Below are 19,252 nucleotides of genomic sequence, written 5' to 3' on the forward strand. Positions count from 1 at the left end.
AGACATGGGCTTTGGGAAAGAATGACTAAGTCCTCAAAAACAATTGTGACAAAAACAAAAATTAACACGTGGGACCTAATTAAACTAAAGAGCTTCTGTGCAGCAAAAGAAACTATCAATACAGCAAACAGGAAATCTATGGAATGGGAGAAAATATTTGCAAAGTATGTATCTGACAAAGGTCCGATATCCAGAATTTATAAGGAATTCTGGATTACACACACACACACACACACACACACACTCCATTAAAAATGGGCAAAAGACATGAACAGACACTCCTCAAAAGAAGAAACACAAGCAGTTAACAGACATAAAAAATGCTTCATATCGCTAATCATTAGAGAAGTATAATGAGATACCATGTCACCTAAGTCGGAATGTTTATTACTAAAAAATCGGCAGGGTATGGTGGTTCATGCCTGTAATCCCAGCACTTTGTTAAGCTGAGGTGGGAGGATCACTTGAGCCCAGGTTTGAGACCATCCCGGGCAAGATGGCAGGACCTCATTTCTAAACAAAATAATGTTTAAATTAACTGTGTGCAGGGGCATGCAACTGCAGTCTCAGCTACTTGGGAGGCGAAGGTGGAAGAATCCTTTGAGCCCAAAAGTCAAGGCAGCAGTGAGCTATGATTTCACCACTGCACTCTGGCTTGGGCTGGGTGGCAAAACAAGAAAAAAAAAAGTCAAAAACCAACAGATGCTGGCAAGGCTGCAGAGAAAATGAAAATTTTATGACCTGCAAGTACAGATAAAGTATTTTTGATGAAAATTTTGTGTTATAAGTATAAACTATTATAAGTGAGAAATGAATCACTATAATTATACTATATGCATAAAATTCACCATTGTACTTCAAAGTCTTAGTACAAAGACAAGTGAATTGTCTCAATGATTTTTATATGGATTACATGATAAAATTTGAAGTATCTTGGTATTTGGGTTGAATTGTGTCCTCCCAAAATATATACGTTGAAGTCCTAACCCCCAGTGCATCAAAATGTGACTGTATTTGAAAATAGAGTATTTGCAGATGTAATTCATTAAGATAAATTCAGACTGCAGTAGGATGGGTTTTCAGTAGAATAGGACTGGTGTGCTTTTTAAAGAATGCCGAAGAGAAAGAGACACATACGGACAGAGACCATGAGGAGACATAAGGAGAACACCATTTACAAGCCAAAGAACGCTGAAGGCTGCCAGCAAGCCACCAGAAGCTAGGGAGAGGCACGGAACAGAGTCTCCCTCATAGCCCTCAGAAGGAAACACCACCGCTTGCATCTTCATCTTGGACTTCCAGCCTCCGGAACTGCAGAACAATACTTTTTTTGGTTTAAGTCACTTAGTTGGTGGTACTTTGTTATGGTAGCCCTCATAAACTAATGCACTTGGGATAAATAAAATGTATTATTAAAGTGAACTTCACCTTTTTTTTTAACTTTCAAAAAATGTGGTTAATAGGTTTAAAATCGTATATGTGCACTTTATTACTATACAATGGCACATTTCTAGGGGAAAAGTACAGATAGTAGAAGCCCCTAAGACAAGGAGACCTGGGCTACTTAGGGAATTCAGGAAAATCTACCCCAAAGACGTGAGGTTTAGATGGAGACTTTGAGATTCATTAGGGTTTAACTGATGGAATAAGGTGAGTGAGATGTGGAGGAGCAGAATGCTCCAGGCAGAGGAAAGGGTTTGTACGACACTCAGGCAGGAAAAAGTACGGCCCTTGCCAGAAACCCTCCTTGGCCGAACCCCTCCTTGCCCGCAACAGCTGGCCAAAAGTTGTCATTCAACTGCTAGGTTAACTACTCCCTGCAATCCTACCCCTAACCGCTGAGGGGCGCTGTAGCACAAAACCGCGGCACGCAGTTGTACAGAAGACTCAAAGACAACAGCTTCTGGGCAACATCGTGCATAATTGAAAGCTTAGAGTAAATAATCTAAATAATTCAGGCACACTTGGAAGATAAGATGGGCCTATTACCAAAATGAACAATTTCAAGTTACTAAAGCACTCCCTAGTCATCACTCAAATAACGCATCTCCAGTTTACCCCCCTTCGTCGGTGTTGGGTGTGACTTTCAGCGTGTCCTTTTCATGCCAGGCAATAGGACCAGTTTTTTGCTGGGTTATCAGAGGCAACAACTCCAGCAACCCTGCAACAATTTATCAGAGGACCCAGAGGATTCTAATCTTTGTGCCCAGAAGAGGAATCCCCTCTCCACCCTAACACAGGGTGTGAACCCAACGCTCTCAGGTGAGAGCGTGGATGAGGCTGTGCTCAAGAAGACTGCAGAATGAAAGCAAGGGCAGAGAGAAGGAGATTCCTGTATTCATTTCCAAGCTAAGCCCTGCTGCCTTAAATATATCTGGTTTCTTAACTGGGAAGGAAATTTCCTCTACACTTTGAAAAATGGAAATGTAGTTGGTTAGCGCTAGAAGAACATCTTTGAGGCAATCTATTTTTGAATGTAATCTAATTCCTCTCTAGCCCTATGCTCCATTGAAAATTTGAACCATTGGAAGTCTCTATAGCATGAGGTTTTCATTCATTCATTCATTCATTCATTCATTCATTCATTCATTTACTTATTAACCCATTTATAGAGCCCAGAGAGGTTAGTGATGGTTACTGAGGCAATTAGTGGCTGCCTATCTTTTTTGGCTGAAGCCTCATTCCCTATAATGAAAGCTGAATTTTTGTATGTGTGTAACAGACAGGGTCTTGCTATGCTGCCAGTCTGGTCTTGAATTCCTAGGCTCAAGCAATGTTCTTGCCTCAGCCTCCCAGCTGGCTGGGACTACATGCACGCTCCACCATGCTCAGCTAAGGAAGCAGAATGTAAGAAGCCAACCTTCAAACTATGACAGAAATAACCTTGGCGTAAACCAGAGAACTGAATGACCCCCAGGGGCCTAGAGACCTTTTGGTCTTCCCTGGTTTCTCCTTGTACAGCTTGTCCATTTCATTAATGCTTATCCCAGATGCTCCAAACTCAATGCTGTCTAGGAAATGTCCTCAGTCACACTATGGGGATGCTGGGATGAACGTGGGTCCTTTCTTTATTCTTTCATATATTCATCTATTGAATATTTGAGAGATTATGCTCCATCAGGGACTGGGCTGAGCCAGGAAACCATGACAGTAAACCAGGCATCATGAGCTCTGCCCTTGGGCTTCTTCAGGAACATGCCATTTCAATGCCATCCACTCATCATATTCTGCAGTAGTAGCTTTTCTAGACCTTTGGGACTGAGCAGAGAACAAGACAGGCAAGGACTCTGCCTCTGTAGAGGTCACATTCTAATAAGGCAAACAAACATTAAACAAATTTGTGGGCAAGCAATATATACTACGCTGAGTAGTGGGAACTGTTTACAAAGAGAAAGCTGTGTGCGTGGATGGCAGGTGATGGAGTTACCATTTTACATGAGGTGGGCAGGGAAGGCTTTGCTAGAAATGGGACCTTTAAGGAAAGATATGAATAAAGCTAGGGTGAGCTGTTGCTGAGTGAAGATGAGTAACGGGCTCTTATTCCTCCCAAGGGCGAAATTGACAATGGAAGAATCTTGCGGGGTCTCGGTTCCTGCAGCACCCAAGTGGGAGTCTTTCCGGCATCCCCCTGTCTGCTCCCCCTGGCCTAATAATGTTGTGTCTGAAGTTGCTCAGTGTCCTCTTCGGCTGACGGCAGTGCAGCCAGGGGACTGTAGAGAGCCAGGTGGAATAGTCAAAGTCAGAGTGACAGGAAGGAGGCTCGCCACACGAGATTGCATCCCTCCTACCTCCCGGGAGCTCTTCATCCGTTGAGGAGAGAGGAGTGTCATTTTCCAGAACTGCGTGATCAGAACCTAATTATCCTTGGAGCCATGAGTTTGAGCAGTGGGATTCCTGTCATCTGGCACTGGGAAATGGGTCAGCTGCCAGGACAGAATGTGCTGCTCTCTTGAAGTGGGCAGCCTTGCCAGGCATGTGCCACAGGGCTGGTCCACTCAACTTTGGTACAGGAACATTTGTGGACAACTCAACACACCTATGCTCAGTGCCTCATTATAAAAGAAGTAATGGACACCTAATTTCCTACACAGAGAGCGGTGATCTGGTTCTATTACTTACTCTCCCAGAGGTACCTGCCCTCACCAAACCCAGCAGGCCCCTCCAAGTCCCCAACCTTCTCAGAGCCAGCACATGCCAGAACCGGAGGCTGCTTCTGTGTCACTCCCCTCTTTGCATCAGGACAATGTCCGTCTTCTTTCAACTTCTACCTTCTGGTTTCTCCTCCCCCAAAGCCCACAAGCATTGTGACATGAAAAACTCTGGGCTCGTGAGGTCTGGAGCTCCCACATGGAGACATGAGACCCAGAGACGTTCAGTTGATTTATCCAAAGCCCAGCACTTGTTTCAGGGCAGAGCCAGGCCCAAGGCTCTTCCTGCTGGTCAGGGGCACCTCTGTCCTCTCTCCATTCTGCCCTTTGCTTTCTCTTTCACAGGGTTTGGCCTTCTCTGCAGCTTCTTAAGCAGTGGAGATAAGGGAAGTTCCATCTAGGCCTGTTCTGTCTCAGCCAGGGCGCCTGTGCTCCATGAAAACTCAACAGATTCTATTTAAATCACCAGGCTGTGAAAGGCCAGAGCCCTTCCCATAGTTTCTGCAAATTCTGCACGCTTGGGTTTTCAGGGTCCCTCTGCCTGGGCCCCTGTTCCAGGTACACAGTCTGCTTCACCCAGTGTGGGCCCTAACGTGAAGGCTGCTTTGTTGATTTTCTCTTTCTTTCTTTCTTTCTTTCTTTCTTTCTTTCTTTCTTTCTTTCTTTCTTTCTTTCTTTCTTTCTTCTTTCTTTCTTTCTTTCTTTCTTTCTGTCTTTCTTCCTTCCTTCTTTTTCTTTCTCTTTCTTTCTCTCTCTCTCTCTTACACACACACACACATACACACACACACACACACACCATTCATTCAGATCGTGTGCTTTTGGTAGATTTTCCGAAGGTTGGGGAGTCATGAGAAAGAATTTACAGTGAGAAGAGCCTGCCTCGTCTCTCTCCACCTCTGCTCTGCCCTCTCTCTTCCTATTTCTCCAGCCCATTTGCACCCAGCAAAACAGTCTCCTCTTCTGCTACAAGACAGCCTAGACATCTCATGCTCGTGGTGTTTTTCCAAACAGACCCATTGCTCTCCCTGAGTGAATAAACAGGTCTCCATCTTTAAGACTAGCAATGATCTCTCCCCTTCTGTCTCCAACACTCCGTTCTAACCCCAGCCTCTTGTCTGCATTTGAAACTCAAATTTCCAACTGGCTTCTGAGTATGTCCACGGAAATGTTCGACAGTCCACCCCGGGGTGACCCACCCCTCTTCTTCTCCACTCCAGAATGTCTCCCGCTCTTCATCCTCATCCTGCCGTGTGCTCTCCCTGGCCAGCCGTGTTGTTAGCCTCACATTTACCCATGTCAGCTGGCCCTGTAGGGCTGGGAATTGGCTTTTAAGTCAGATCGTCTCACTTTGAAAACTGAATCTGCCACTGCCTGTGCATTCTTAGGCAAATTACTTCATTTCTCTGGGTCTCAGACCCTTTACTATATATTGGGAATAATAATATCGATATATGGTTTGACTGTGTCCCCACCCAAATCTCATCTCTAAGTGTAGCTCCCATAATTCCCTCATTTTGTGGGAGGGACCCAGTGGGAGACAATTGAATCATGGAGGCTGTTTCCCCCATACTATTCTTGAGGTAGTGAATAAGTCTCATGAGATCTGATGGTGTTATAAGGGGAAACCCCTTTCACTTGGCTCTCATTCTCTTCTCTTGTCTGCCACCACGTGAGATGTGCCTTTCACCTTCTGCTATGATTGTGAGGCCTCCGCAGCCATGTCAAACTGTGAGTCCATTAAACCTCTTTCTTTTGTAAATTGCCCAGTCTCAGGTATGTCTTTATCAGCATCATGAAAATGGACTAATACAAATACCTCCTGGGCAGAACTGTTTCAAGTCTCAGGTAGGATAAACTTACATAAAGTGTGTGGCACATGATGGGAATTAGAAAAGTGTTAGTTATTATTCCTGCTGCCATTAATCAGTGGCTTTACTCATTCCATTCCATGCGAAATGTCCCTCTCCTGGTGTCTGCCTGCTGAGGTCCTACCCATCCTTCATGGCCCAGTTCCAGTGCTAACAGTCCCAGAAAGTCAGTTTGACCTTGCAAATTAGAGGCAATCACTACCTCTTCTGCACATTTATAGTCCTCCCTGTTATCAACCCCTGTGAGGCAGCAAACTTATAAGGAAAATGGGTGGACACAGTGGCTTACTCCTGTAATCCCAGCACTTTGGGAGGTTGAGGCAGGAAGACTGCTGAGGCCAGGGGGTTGAGGCTGCAGTGAGCTATGATTGTGCTGCTACACTCCAGCCTGGGCAACAGAGCAAGACCCTATCTCACAAAAAAAAAAAAAAAAAAAGAAGAAGAAAGAGAGAGAGAAGGAAAGGAAGAAAGAAAGATGAAGAAAGAAAAAAGGAAGATAGAAAGGGAGAGAATCTGACAAAAAAAGGAAGAGAGAAAAGAAAAGAAAAGGAAAGAAGGAAGGAAGAGAAAGAAAGAAAGAAAGAAAGAAAGAAAGAAAGAAAGAAAGAAAGAAAGAAAGAAAGAAAGAAAACAAGAAAGAAAGAAAGAAAGAAAGAAAATGAATTACTGCTACTAGTCTCTTGGGTTCGGCCAGAAAGACCTGAAGATTTTCTTTGGCAAATTTTACTGAATTTCTCTCAGTTTTTGTCAATTGATCAAGCCCAAGTCTTTCTTTTCAGTATCAATTGTCCCAAGCTTTCTTGCATTTCTTCAGCTATTTGCACACTGTATTTATCTGTTGCAGAAGTGCAAACCCTCAGAGGACCTCAGAAGCCTCAGGAATCTTCGTAGCTTCAATCCTTTACCCAGGGTTTGCCATTTCCAAGGAGCTCAATAGATATAGATTGAAAATGCTCAATAAATGTTTATTGAATTAGCTAGTGAAGTAGGAAAGAACAAAATTCAATAAGAGGCAGTTATGAACTCCTGCTAAACAGTGAATTTCTAGGGAGAAATCACTGTAAATATTATTTTGGGTCCAGAAAGCCTGGAGATCTGTAGCAGCTTTGACTCAGATCCTCTGAGCTCATGTCCCCTGACCAAGCCCAAATGTCCTTCTCACCATTTGTAGCAGACCTGGAGAATCGCAGCTCAGAACTGGCTGCCAGTGCCTGGGAGTGTGCTTAGCTCCCTGCCTCGAGCTGTTAGCCCCTCCGGATTCTCCTTAGCTTCCAGGGAGCAAGGGAACCCTGGCCCTGTATGTAACTAAGCAAGGCTGTGGTCCAAGGGCCCAGCCTCTTCCCCTGGAAATGGGATTCCTCCCACATGCAGTCTCCACTTCGGAGCTCCCTGCTGGGCTCATAGGGACTTAATCCGGTCTGAGGTGCTTCTCCTCTTTTTCTTTTGTTGGTTTGACTTCCTAAATAAGGCTTTTGCATTCTCAATACCAGCTCAGCCTGTACTTCCCAAAGATCCCATAGAGCACAACACTACAGACCAGTGTCTCCAGGGAGCTTGGAGAGAGCCTGGAGGAAGACTGACCTCATTTTCCAGGAGCAGTGCTCATTTCCAGCAGGTGAAGAAACACGCAATACTGAGCTGATCTGACAGCACCAGTCGTGTGGCCATCAAAAGCCTGTCCAGTGGCCTGGCCTGCCCATATAGCAGAAGAACACCAAAAGTCCTGTGGTTTTGCTGGGGGAATCCAGCTCTAATTACATTGTCCAAAATATGATACTGTAGTAAAATCGATCAAAGGGAACGGTGTTCTCATGGTAAACTTCCTGATTTCCCAAATGAGCCTAAATGTAAGACGTTATTGATGAATCCTATTATTTTTCTCAGAGGATAAAAGATAAAAATAAATAGGGCTGTCTTGGATTGTAGTCCCCAGGGAGCTGCCGCGGCTCATACTTCAATGTGCAGGAATGTGCGAAGAGGCTGGGGAGTTTTTCCAGCTGCCCCTTTGCTGATCTGGAGGCTCCAGGGTTCTCCCTGATGTCCAAGGGTGACCATGTCTTTTCCACTTTCCGCCCCTGTCAACATTCAGGGATTCTCTCTTGGATCTTGGGAAGGCTTGTCTCTTGCCAGGTCTCATTTGGATCAAGGAGGAATTTGCAGAGGGCTTCCATTCTCTACTCCCCCTTTTACACTCAGCTCGTGCCCAAAGGGATATTTGGACAGCTTCATTGGGAAGTTTATGTGTGTCTGAAAGTCATCAAGACCCACCCTCAGAGGACCTGAAGAGTGGTCGTATTTAATATGCTTGTGAATGATGTTCCAACATCAAAGAGGTATCTTCAAATAATTTGGGGTTCTGCCTTCTAGAACTTGTGGAAAGCATTGATACTCTTTTTCCCTCTTCAATATTCTCCAGCAGCTTTGTTGATAGAACAGGACAACTCCATCCAATTCTGCTGTTGACATGTTGACATTGGCTGCCTGATCACATAACCTAGCCAAGCCTCAGTTTCTTCCTCTGAAAACTTCTGTCTAGGGTTATGTGAGCTGCAGTGGAGATAATGGAGATGAAAAGACACTGTAGCCTACAAAACCTCTTTATGAACATCAGATAGTATTATCGTAACCTTAAGAGCTCCTTTACTTCTCCTTCCAGGGAGGGTAAGTATCCCAACATACGGATGCTGGAAATAGGAACTCTCCCAGAAGTTTGTGTATAGCAGGCAAGCCTTTGTGTGACATGAGCTAAGACAGCCTGCTGAGGACAGACTTGAGATTTCCAACCGTCCTCTCCTTGAAATGACCGCTCCTGTGTGTCGCCATTTGGGCCAACAGACACACCCCTTAGCCCTTCCTGAAATGATGTATCACCCACTCTCCCACCAAATTAGCAGTCTGCAGGAGCCACATAAATTCTAGGCTCTGGTGTCATTGTAACAATCGAGAACGAAGAATCATGAGGTTTGTTTAAGGACTGGAGATTTATCTCAGCACAGTGGCGGATCTGGCCTTGTCCTCGTGGAAGGGCAGTGGCAATTGAGTATGCTGGAGTTTCCCTCATCTTGTCCTTGGGCTGGGCTCCTAAGACACTGCCTGGTGGCCTGGGGGCTGCTAACCCCAGAGTGCAAGAGGCACCCCTGGAGTCGGGCAGGCTGAAGGCAGCAAGCGCCACCTTGTTCACCAGTGGACGCCCACAGTCTAGCACGGCGCCTGGCCATGGGAGCTGCTCAGGAAATGCTTGTTGAATGATTAAACTAAGCTCCCCAGCTTTCAGAGAAATGCACAGATATTGTCTCTTGGGACTGTGGAAAGTGTTGGGGAAAAATGAGAACACTTGTGTGATACCAGGAGGCTGTTTTGACATAGAAGAGTTTTATTTTCTTGGTACATTTTAAGCTTCTTGAGGAGAATATCTCTATCTTCTCTCTATATATATTTACCTGTATCTATCTATCTGTCTACTGCTTATCTATCATCTATTTTTTTTTTTGGAAACAGAGTCTCGCTCAGTTGCCTAGGCTGGAATGCAGTGGTGTGATCTTGGCTCACTGCAATCCCCGCCTCCTAGGTTCAAGCCATTCTCCTGCCTCAGCCTCCCAGTAGCTGGGATTACAGGCGCCTACCACCACATCTGGCTAAGTGTTTTGAATTTTTAGTAGAGATGGGGTTTCACCATGTTGGCAAGGCTGGTCTGGAACCCCTGACCTCAAATGATTCTCCTGCCTCGGCCTCACAAAGTGCTGAGATTACAGGTGCGAGCCACCATGCCCAGCCTCGTCTATCTGTCTGTCCATCATACATCCATCTCTTTACGCCCATATCCATATCTTATTCATATTTATATCTATTTCTATAGTGATTTGTGGCTGTCAATAAACAGGTAGAGACCAACTAGCTAGCCACTTAGTTAACTAACTTGTACTGCTTATAAGAATGTTCATTCTTCAAGTGACTTCATCCTTCAAGCAATCCAAGCTGAGGTGCATTGTCCTCTCCTATTCGCAGAAGAGGAAATCAAGGCCTTAGAACTGGTGAAACTCAGATTCAAATCATGCCATGCTCCTTCACTGCCCCCTTTCTCACTTGGTGACCTTTGGAAAGGGAGGCGTGGGGGTGAATTCTGAAGATGAGCTGTGCCTGCTTGTCTTCTGAGCAACTCTTCCTGTAAGATGTAGGTGAGGTGAAGAGGAGAGACCCACAGCCAGGCCAGCAGGTAGCAGTGGAATCCTTTGTCCGTGTTCCGATTTTGGGAACTCTGAAACTACCTCTGTGGTGATTAGTTTAAGTCTGAGAGCTATGTTCAAACACAAACATCCCTGGGAAGTCTAACCCAATAAGCAAGCAGTCATGGGATTAAATGTGGATGCATTTTGGACACTTTTCCCCGAAGACATTTTGATGTGAGCTAGGATGGGTTGAACAGAAAGTGTCAGGTCACAGAATAACTTAGATGCTAAAGAACAGAAAAATAATAAATCCCAAATCTATTTAATTTAGCCTTAATTAAAATTAAGTTGAGACCAGAGGCCACAGTCTTGAATAGCAAAAATCTTGAGAGGATATAAGACCTTTCAGAATGCAAAGCGTTGGATTAACCAGGGTTTGTGGCTAAGAGAAGAGCTTAGAAGATATTTACAGACCCCTTATTATAAATTTAAGTTAAATCTCTGCTTATTCCACAACTCGTTCACCTAAAGTAGAATTTCTGCTAAGTCTGTTTGCCAAGAAGAGCAAAGAGATTTCCCATAAAGTTATTATGTTACTTGTAAACTTGAGACTGAAAGTTTGTTATATAGAAAACTGTGCTTGTCGGCCAGGCGTGGTGGCTCACGCCTGTAATGCCAGCACTTTGGGAGGCGGGCAGATCACGAGATCAGGAGATCAAGACCATCCTGGCAAATATCGTGAACCCTGTCTCTACTAAAAATACAAAAAATAGCCAGGCATGGTGGCACATGCCTGTAACCCCAGCTACTCAGGAGGCTGAGGCAGGAGAATCACTTGAACCTGGGAGGCGGAGGTTGCAGTGAGCCAAGTTCATGCCACTGCACTCCAGCCTGGGTGACAGAGCAAGACTCTGTCTCAAAAAAAAAAAAAAAGACCAACCAACCAACCAAACAAAAACAGAACCTTGCTTGTCTTAGGGGTTGACTTGACTCACAGACTCTCTCTCTGTGACTGTAGAGATGAACTTCTCATCCACTCAACCCAACTAAAAGACTGGGCAGGTTCTCCTAGAACTAGGAGCACAGCTAAAGACATTCTATCCTGTAAACATAAATGAATGTGGAAGAAAGTGACTTGCATAATAAAGTGACTCTGATAAACTTTTTTTGCACAGTGCAGAGCTTCAGAATAAGTAAAAGAAAACAACGATGAAAGTAAAAGCATGTAATAATGAAATAGAAAACCAAGATAGAATACAAAAAAGCAACAAAGGCATAACTTGCTTCCTGGAGAAAACTAATCAAATCGACAAAACGCTGGCAGTCTTGATCAAGAAAAGAACAGATGACATAAAGGGGAGAGGAGCAGCATTTCAAAACCCCCTTCACAAAGAGGATGGCAAGAACGTTACAAAATTGGGGAGAGAGGTAAGGAGCCGTGCCAAGGGGTTTGGTTAGCCCTGGTTGTTCCAGTTGGGTGGTGTGTTTATCTCTAAACCACTCAGTGTGGCTGGGAGAATGGAATATTCTGGAATGTTCTAGTTTAGATGACATGTGTACTTCTGGGAGATGAAGGTATTCATCAAGTGAGCCACACAGACTGAACGCCAAGGAGGAATGATTCTCTCCAAAGAAAAGTCATGCCCTGTTGTCATGAGAAGGAGCAGCTGGTGCAGGGTAACACAGATCCCACAGACGCATTACACCGGTGATGAGGAGGAGGTAACAAAGGTCACCAGAAACCAGTGCCTGGGTCCTGAGGGCCCTTGGGCTGATTTAGGAATCTGAGTAAGATATCCACAGGCAGCTCTTCAAGAACATGATGCAATCTAAGAGGCCAATCAGGGATAGATTCAGAATGAGTTCCAAGCTTGTGACACCAACTGAGTTTATGAAGAAAACAAATGGTGGGAAGCCAGAAACAGGATCTACATTTGGTCAGCAGCCAACCGCAAGAATAGCACATTGGGGTGATGTGGTCAAGAAGGGATTGACATACTCTATGATTTAAACAAAACAAAACAAAAAGGATGGCCAGACACAATGGCTTATGCCTGTAATCCCAGCACTTTGGGAGGCTGAGGTGGGTAGATCATGAGGTCAGGAGATCGAGACCATGATGGCTAACATGGTAAAACCTGTCTCTAATAAAAATACAAAAAAATTAGCCTGGAGTGGTGGCGCATGCCTGTAATCCCAGCTACTTGGGAGGCTGAGGCAGGAGAATTGCTTGAACCCAGGAGGCAGAGGTTGTAGTTAGCTGAGATCGCACCACTGTAGTCCAGCCTAGGTGACAACAGCAAGACTCCATCTCAAAAAAAAAAAAAAAAAAGGACAAATTTTGTTTTCTTTTTCACCCCAAGGAATCTAGTTTGTAGCCATTCAAGCCAGGTGCTCTTGATGTTTGGATGAATAATTTTGTTTTAGTTGTTACAGCAAGCATCAGAGTTGGAAGTTTTAGATGTCAGTGGAGGCTTTCCAAAGCTTCTAGCTGTGGTGACAAGACCAGGTGGGGGGCGGGGATGAAGTTAGACTGGAAAATGGGGGGTAGCAGAAGAGAGGGAGCATAACCAGCATGATGAGGTATCTGAGGTTCTTACAAGATTCACAGTTTGATGTAGCATTTAAAGCCTATTTTTGGTCCTAAAATGGAATTCCCAAACTGATATTCTTAGTCACATTCTTCTGCAAGATTTCTACTGCTTCTTACTGATTGTACCTGAGAGATACTGTCTCTCTAATGTCTGTATTTCTGAAATGTCATTCACTCATTCAATCAACCTATCCTACATGGAGGGCTTACCAAGATGGAATCATGGATAGCCATATGGTCTGAAGATTTCCCATCCACTACCGCCCGTCTCCCTCTTCCTATCTGGACTGGGCTTCTAGCTGCCAGCTCAACATCTGCACATGGAGCCCTCATGGACATTTAAAACTCAACATCCCCCAAACTAATCTCTTGATACTTCTCTTCTAGCCAAATCCTCTCCTCTTCTAGGAGTTCTCATCTTAAGAAACGGCACCTCCATCCACGCACTGGCTCCAGCCAAAACCTGGGAGGTGTTCTTGCCATTTCTTTCCACTTCTCTCCTAAATTCAACCAGCAGCAAGTCTTGCCGATCCCTCCTTCAAGATACACTTGAGTCCACATCCGCTCTTCATGCCATCTGTCAAGTCCCAGCTGCCATCATCTCTCCCTGGGACTAGTTCAATGGAACCAGTTTCCATTCTCCATTCAGCAGTCAGAAATAACTGATGTATAAAGGCTGGCATGCTGCTTCTCTGACTGACATCTTTCAATGGCTCCTTCTGGCATTTAGAGCAACATGCAGGCTCTTTGCCTTGGCCTACAAAGTCCTGCACAATTGAGCTTCTTTCTGCCTTTCCGACCTCGTTTCATCTCGTCCTCCCCTCGCTCTCCATGCTTTGGCCACACAGTCCTGCATTCAGATTCTCACATGCACTCAGCATTTGCTGGTCTTGGTGAGTTCACACACTCCATGCCTTCTGCCTGCCCGTCCCTCCCTTTTAGCCTCTGCTTACTGCCCATAGCCCTCCTGTACTTCTCTGTACTTTGTCATCTCAAAGCACTCAGCTAAGTTCTCAGAAAGGCTTCCACCATCTGATAGGATTTGGTTGTGTCTCCACCCAAATCTCATCTTTAGTAGCTCGCATAATTCCCACATGTTGTAGGAGGGATCAGGTTGGAGATAATTGAATCAACAGTGTGACCGTTTCCCCCACAGTGTTCTGGTGGTAGTGAATAAGTCTCATAAGATCTGATGATTTTATTAGGGGAAACCGTTTTCGCTTGGTCCTTTCATTCTCTTTTGTCTGCCACCATGTGATACCTGCCTCCCCAGCCATGTGGACTGTGAGTCCATTAAACCTCTCTTTCTTTATAAATTACCCAGTCTCCAGTGTGTCTTTATTAGCAGCATGAAAACAGACTAATACACACCTCAATTAGGTCTCCCCTCTTCTCTTCCTTCATATGTTCTATAAATATTTGCAATTGCATACTGATTTGTGCATTCTTTTAGTTTAAAGCTGTCTACAATGAAGGTGGGAACCATGTCTGTCTTAGTTATTATTTTATTATTGATGCTCAGCACATAGTAGGTGCTCCGTTAATACTGACAGAATGAACTGACAAGTAGCTGAACGTGAGGGTGCATGAATGCATAAATGAATGCCATTTTGAGCTTCCAACACATGTAATCATATAAAATAAAACAAGTTTGAGACTTTAAAGAAGCCCACTCCAGCCTGCACCATTTCAGCCACTGTAGGAACGTGTGTTATTCGTGTCACAAAGACATAGCTTGAGTAAGTGTATGTCCAAACAAGGATTTTTACATTTTCAAAAACGCTTGCTATTTCCTCAAACAGATTGTGTCTCTCTGATTGTCTATTAAGTTTTTTTTTTTAAACTGCTGAGGAACTTGGAACCACACCAAAGTAATCTGCATTTCCATTTTTATATTTTAATTTATAAACTGCGCCTTATAATTTACAAGCACTCACTTACTTAGTGTCTCTAGCAGAGCCGAAACAAATACTAACTCTGCCAGCTCTGCTACTCCAGCCTGCTCTCCGCACCATTCCTATGGGGAACCTTTGAGTGTTTCAGATTGGAGAGGGTGGGCTGGAGCTAGCCCTAGCTTGGGGAAGTTAAGGTTAGTAACAATGATGATATGTCGCATTTATTTAGGAAAGGGTGAAGAAGGGCTCTTTATTCATATTTTATAGATGAAAAAATAGATGCTGGAGATGGGAATCACATGACCAAGAAGGTTTTGTGACTGATGAACCTGGCCGACAGTCTGCATCTCTGGAATTCCTCATGCCAAGGGTCCTTCTGGAACACTAAGCCAGGCTCTCCCAACCTCGGCTCTAGCACCATTTTGGCCTGGATCATTCTTGCTGAGTATTGCAAGATGTTTAGTAGCGTCCTCAGCCTCTACACATTAGACGCCAGGGGGACCCATTCCAAATGTCTCCAGGCATGGCCAAGTGTCCCCTGAATTACCCACAAATGAGAATCACAGTACAAGACGGTGGCCGCGACTTTGATTAAAATGGAGGCACAGAAGTCGGGAAAACCCATCTCCCTTCATAGTCCTCTCCCCCCACTTCCCTACAATCTAGCCACATAGAACTCTGCTCCAACACTCAGTGCCTCCTTTGTGGTGTTAAGCACTTTACTTTCTTGATCTCATTTAACCCCCCAAAATGGTTACAACAACTTCTTGTTTACAGGTGAGGAAACCGAGGTTTAGAAAGATCACAACTTGCACAGCAGTGAGTGGCAAGCTGGGACTATACAATGACAGCAGTGAGTGGCAGGCTGGGATGCAAACCCCAACCTGTCTAGTCCTTGGGCCAGCATTTAGCTACGCCACGCTGCCCCCCATCGCCCTTCCCACTCTCACAGGTGAGAAATAGATTTTCTTTTTCTGGGTCAGCAGGGAGTGCTGTGTTTCAGAAGCCTCGCTCCTCTGCTCTATAGAGCAGTAGTGCATCCCTCTTAAGTCAAACGTTTTTCAGGTGCACAGCACGCACATCCATGATTGTGGGTCTGCATGTCTGTCGCCCTCCCCAGGCTGTGGTCTGCATCCTGAGCTCCTAACACTGGGCCTTGCGAAGTACAGCATTTGTAAAATGCATTTTCCATACAGCAGTGAGTGTTAGACACAGCAGCCAGTTGTGGAGTATGAGCCCCCTGGCCGTGTCCTCTGTGACCTTGGGCAAGACAAAAACTCTGAGCCCAATATTTCCATCCATAAAATGGAAGGACTCATTTCTCAGGACAGATGGGAGAATTAAATCATGATAAATACAGACTGATTTGCACTGATGCCAGGCAGGTGCTGGACACGTGGTCCCCAGCAGGGAGTGTTGAACTCCCTACATGAAGTTGCCCACACAAAGCTCCCTTTCATTCCTGAACCTCTTTTGGTCAGTCTGTGACCCCCATGTATCCAGTGGAGTTACTCTTTTAGGGTTGTCTGTCCAGTTAGACTATAAGCTACCTGAGGACGGGGGGGGGGGGGGGGGGCTGTTCCTTTGTTCCCTCCCACAGCGGCCAGCCTGATAGTGTTCTCATGGATCCTGTCAATGGATCACCAACAGTAATTGCTGAAGACGCAATAGTGTGATTCCTATTTTTGCATTGGATACTGCCTTTTCAGGGTAGGTTTTAGCATCTGCAATGCTTTTCCTCGGTTTGCAGCGGAGCAGTGGTGCTGTGATTCCCTTCTTTGAGAAGTTCAGCTATTAGCCGTTACTTTGCTTCTGCTCTGGTCATTTTCTTTGATTTCCCCAGCCTCACACTACCTGTGTTAAGATTCCAGCTCATTGCTTCAAACTTAAGGAGTTGAATAGCGGCTCAGGAGGGCCTGGTTAGCTAGCCTTCAAGGGTCGGATCCCCATCCTACCCAGCCAGGAGCTGCTGGACCGCCGGCCAGTCAGGATGCTTTCTGGGCTTCAGCGGCCTCATCAGTAAATTAAGGGTATGGATGGGACCTGCTTCAAAGGGTAAAAACATGAAGAGCACAGTGGCTAGAAGGTATCACACCCTCAGTCTCTACTAACCCTCGTCTGACTGGGGCAGTGGGGTGGCCCATGAGCAGCTGAGCGAGGGGAAACTTTCCCGGGCTTTCCAGCTCTTTAGCAGGCAGCAGGCAGGGCCCAGAGCACCGGGCGTGCAGGCTGCAGCGGCTTTGCTTCCCCACGTTCCTCCCATTGGGAAGGCTGGCTGGCTTCAGTAACCCCTGGTGCTGTGGGAACGGGAGCCAGACCTCACTGCCCCACCGCAGAAGACGAGCAAAGGCACCCCCCAACCCTGCTGCATGCACTTCAACATTAACAAAGGCTGCTCAAAAGTCTCTCCTCTTCAAAGCACTCAGGGCTGCCTTCCCCGGCGTAATCAACCCTGTTCTCCACACCCCCAACCCTGCGACTTTATTTATTATCAGCCAGAAAGGAGCCCAGTGCCCTCCCCGGGGGTTATACCCCTGGAGGGACTGCAGGCATCGGATCCTCCACCGCTCGCCAGGCCCCCAGGGGGTCTCCGCCAGGCTCAACCCCTCCCCCAAGGTCACCCAACTTTTCCCTCAGTCCCCGAGCCCGGGCCGGGGAGGGAGGGGGTGGCGGGATGGGGACCGGGTGGGGCGCCCTAGGGGCGGCGCTGGCCCCCTCCCCCTCGGGGCGGGCCCCGCCATGCATTATTCATTGGCCAGAGCCGGGCTGCGGGCGCGAGTGCTGATGTCAGGCAGGCGCGAGTGCGGCGGGCGCAGCGGCGGCGGCCGCCCAGCAGCCCGGGCTCGGGTGGGGGGGCGCCGAGTGGGGGTGGCGGCCAGCATGCTGCTCGGCTGCGGCTCGGCCTCCCACACCCGCGGCGCCCTCGTCCTCGCCAGCAGCGGCGGCGACGGAGCAGCGAGCGGCGCCCGCGTCTGCAGCGGCGCCGGGTCCGAGCGCGCGGCGCTGAGGCGGGGGTCGGGGCCCGGGCGGGGAGCGGGGACCCGGCATGGCGCTGCGGAGAGGCGGCGGCGGGGCGCTCGGGCTGCTGCTACTGATGCTGGGCGCCGCGTGCCTGATCCCGCGGAGCGCGCAGGTGAGGCGGCTGGCGCGCTGCCCCGCCACTTGCAGCTGTACCAAGGAGTCCATCATCTGCGTGGGCTCTTCCTGGGTGCCCAGGATCGTGCCGGGCGACATCAGCTCCCTGTGAGTGGGACCCCTCCAGCCCCCACCCTGCCCCGCCCCACCCTGCGCCGGCCGCCGCGAGGGAGTTGCCTCTAGCGCTGAGGCAGCGCGACCCTGACCCACTCCCCAGGGCCGTTCTTTGCGTTGGGTGGGGGACGTGGGTGGAGTGTTGGCACCAGGGAGGATGGTGAGAACCTGAGCCCCACAATCTGGGAACCCAGACAGGTCCCTGGACAGTATTTCTCACAATGTGGCCCGCGGGCCACCTGCATCAGACTCACCTGGGGAAGCTTGTGCCAATGCAGAATCCGGCTGCTCTGAAGCTGTCTTTGGAGCGCAGCCCTGGAGAGTGCATCTGACGTCCCCGGGCGACTCAGGGGTGCATTAAAGTTTGAGAGGGTGTGTGTGTGTGTATGTGTGTTTGCGGGTTGGATTGTGTGATTGTGTAGGAGCAACTGAATACGACCTGATTGAGTGCAAACTGGGAAGAGTGAGGCCTCACCGCCCCACGTCAGGTCTGGGGAGAACGTTCACCGGTGGCCTCCTCCTAACTTCTCCACATCACAGGTTGCACAAAGCCGAGGTCAAGGCAGGCAGGCTCTGGGAGCTGAGGGCCCGACCCACGTGGCCTGGAAGAGGGGGTCGCAGAAGGCTTGGCAGAGGTTTACGGCATGTTGGGCTCCTAGCCCAGTGGCCAAGTGCTTTGAAGCCAGCCTGACTTCTTGCCCTGAGGTCAGGAGGGCTGCTTGCCCCCTTTCCCTATCACACAGTTGTGTTGGCGGCGTTTTCAGCAGGAGGAACCCACAGGAAAGGGCTTTACATGATTTATCCACCTCCGAGAGGTGCTTTCACCCTGCCCTCACCTGGCCACTCACGCCAAATGACCAGCTCTCATAAGGGCGGTGGAAGGGGCTGGTGGGCTGGATCTTTACTGCTAGGACATTTCCTGCTAAAACCACTCTACTGTTCCAGGCCAAGGTGCCTGGTTGCCCATTCAGCGGTGGAGGCAGGGAATTCCCGGGGTGACGTTGCTTGCACTCAAGATAGTTTCCTGTGTCCAGTGCTCCCCCACCATCCACCCAAGGCAAATTGTAGGGGCCTGGACCTAGGAGTGAGGGGGTTCCCGTTTGCATTGATAGGAAGTCAGAAGAGTTTGGCTGGTGGGAACAGAGGACCTTTTGGAGTCTTAATATTGCCAAGTTGGGTGACATGGAGGATTCCAGAAATTAGAGTTCCCCTTATTAAATCTTTCAGACCAGCAGCTGCTTAAGAGATCTGCATGTGAACTGAAAGGATTTCTGAAAGAATGTATTCAGATCCTGCTGTGGCCAGAAAGGATAGGGGCCTGGGGCAGAAA

General features: G+C 47.4%; 1 protein-coding gene across 1 annotated transcript in view; it reads left to right on the top strand.

The window, feature by feature from the left end:
* The first annotated feature begins 17,466 nt into the window (after window positions 1-17,466).
* LGI2 (leucine rich repeat LGI family member 2) overlaps window positions 17,467-19,252 on the top strand; it is a 34,875-nt gene continuing 33,089 nt past the window's right edge. Inside the window, exon 1 of the mRNA XM_002745941.7 lies at window positions 17,467-17,916. Coding sequence (XP_002745987.2) covers window positions 17,720-17,916 — 197 coding nt within the window. The 5' untranslated portion in view covers window positions 17,467-17,719. The remainder of the gene's footprint in view (window positions 17,917-19,252) is intronic.

The sequence above is a fragment of the Callithrix jacchus genome, chromosome 3 (assembly GCF_049354715.1).
Source record: "Callithrix jacchus isolate 240 chromosome 3, calJac240_pri, whole genome shotgun sequence".
In the NCBI taxonomy this organism is placed as follows: Eukaryota; Metazoa; Chordata; class Mammalia; order Primates; family Cebidae; genus Callithrix; species Callithrix jacchus.